The 1,416-nt window shown below is 38.4% G+C and overlaps 1 protein-coding gene across 1 annotated transcript in view; it reads right to left on the bottom strand.

The window, feature by feature from the left end:
• Positions 1-1,416, bottom strand: part of LOC106870666 (uncharacterized) — a 22,973-nt gene that overhangs the window by 6,927 nt on the left and 14,630 nt on the right. The window contains exon 12 of the mRNA XM_052976661.1: positions 522-562. Coding sequence (XP_052832621.1) covers positions 522-562 — 41 coding nt within the window. The remainder of the gene's footprint in view (positions 1-521; positions 563-1,416) is intronic.

Raw genomic sequence — 1,416 nt, 5'->3', positions numbered from 1 at the left:
TTGAGGTCTCTGGGTGAGACTTGGATCCAACTTGTACAAATGCAAAGCAAAAGTCAAACATAAAATAATAATAATAATAATAATAATAATAATAATAATAATAATAATAATAATAATAATAATCCTTTATACTAAAGGTACAAGGCCTGAAATTTGGGGGAGGAGGGGATTAGTTGATTACCTCGACCCCAGTGTTCAACTGGTTGTCAATTCATCGACCCCGAAAGGATGAAAGATAAAGTCGACCTCAGCGGAATTTGAATTCAGAACGTAACGACGGCCGAAATACAGCTAAGCATTTCGCCCGGCGTGCTAACAATTCTGCCAGCTCCCTGCCTTAATAATAATAATGATAATAACAATTTGATCGGGGAACCACCTAGAGGCCCCTGTTCACCCTCCCCTTCATCAGACGTTGACAATTACTTTCGACTTTTCTAAAACAATGCAACGATGACGACGACAACAACAACAACAACGACAACAACAACAACAACGACAACAACAACAGCACTACTTACTGCGCTGTTGCTCAAGACGAGGCTTCGACTTGAGGGCGTTTCTGTCGAAAGAAAAGAAAAACGAGAGGAAACTATTTGTATGGGCGTGAGTATAGCGCGCGCGCATGTCCGTGTGTGTATCTGCGTGTGGATGTATGCGTGTGTGTATGTATGTGTGTGCGTATGTATATGCGTGTATATATATGTATATATATATATACACACACACATATATATATTATTTATTATTATTATCTAATTGAATGCGACGCATCCATTTCCAAATAAGTTTATCTCCCCCTTTTTGATGCGACTCTATACTGTTTTCTTCCTCCATCATTCTCTAATTCCCTTTTCTCCCCTCCTCTTTCACTGTTTTCTGTATCTCTCTCTCTCTTTCCTCTTTCTCTTTTTTTTTCTCTCGTTGCTCACAAGTGACCATCGTCCATCTTTCTTTCCCTCACGTGACCATATTTCTTTTCCTGCACAGACGTTCAATAGACTGGACGTTTTTTCTCTCTCTTCTATCTTTTCTCTTTTCAAAGAAAATGTTTCTCCCAGCGTTTATTATTTTCCTCTCGTTCTGGTCTAACGACCGTCCATGTTTGTTTTCGGTCGGTTTCCTTGTATGTCTCCACTGTCCTGTTTTTGTTCCCAACTTTGACCCTCCATAAATCGTAAATTTTATTTTAGAATTTATGGAAGCAACTGTCTTTGAAGACTCATATAGACGTTGAATGCTCGAAATGAGGAGTAGACGGACAGCCGACAACTGACGAGGGAATCCTTTCTCTGTGTTTACTTGTCCTGTTTTCCATTCTTTTCTCTCGTTGCTTACGTATTTAACTCATTTGTTTACGTATTTCATGTTTGTGTATGTATGTATGCATATATGCATATATATAATATATATATA

The sequence above is a fragment of the Octopus bimaculoides genome, chromosome 25 (assembly GCF_001194135.2).
Source record: "Octopus bimaculoides isolate UCB-OBI-ISO-001 chromosome 25, ASM119413v2, whole genome shotgun sequence".
In the NCBI taxonomy this organism is placed as follows: domain Eukaryota; kingdom Metazoa; phylum Mollusca; class Cephalopoda; order Octopoda; family Octopodidae; genus Octopus; species Octopus bimaculoides.
Note: the sequence above shows the minus strand (reverse complement) of the source record. Positions and strands in the feature narration are given on the sequence as shown.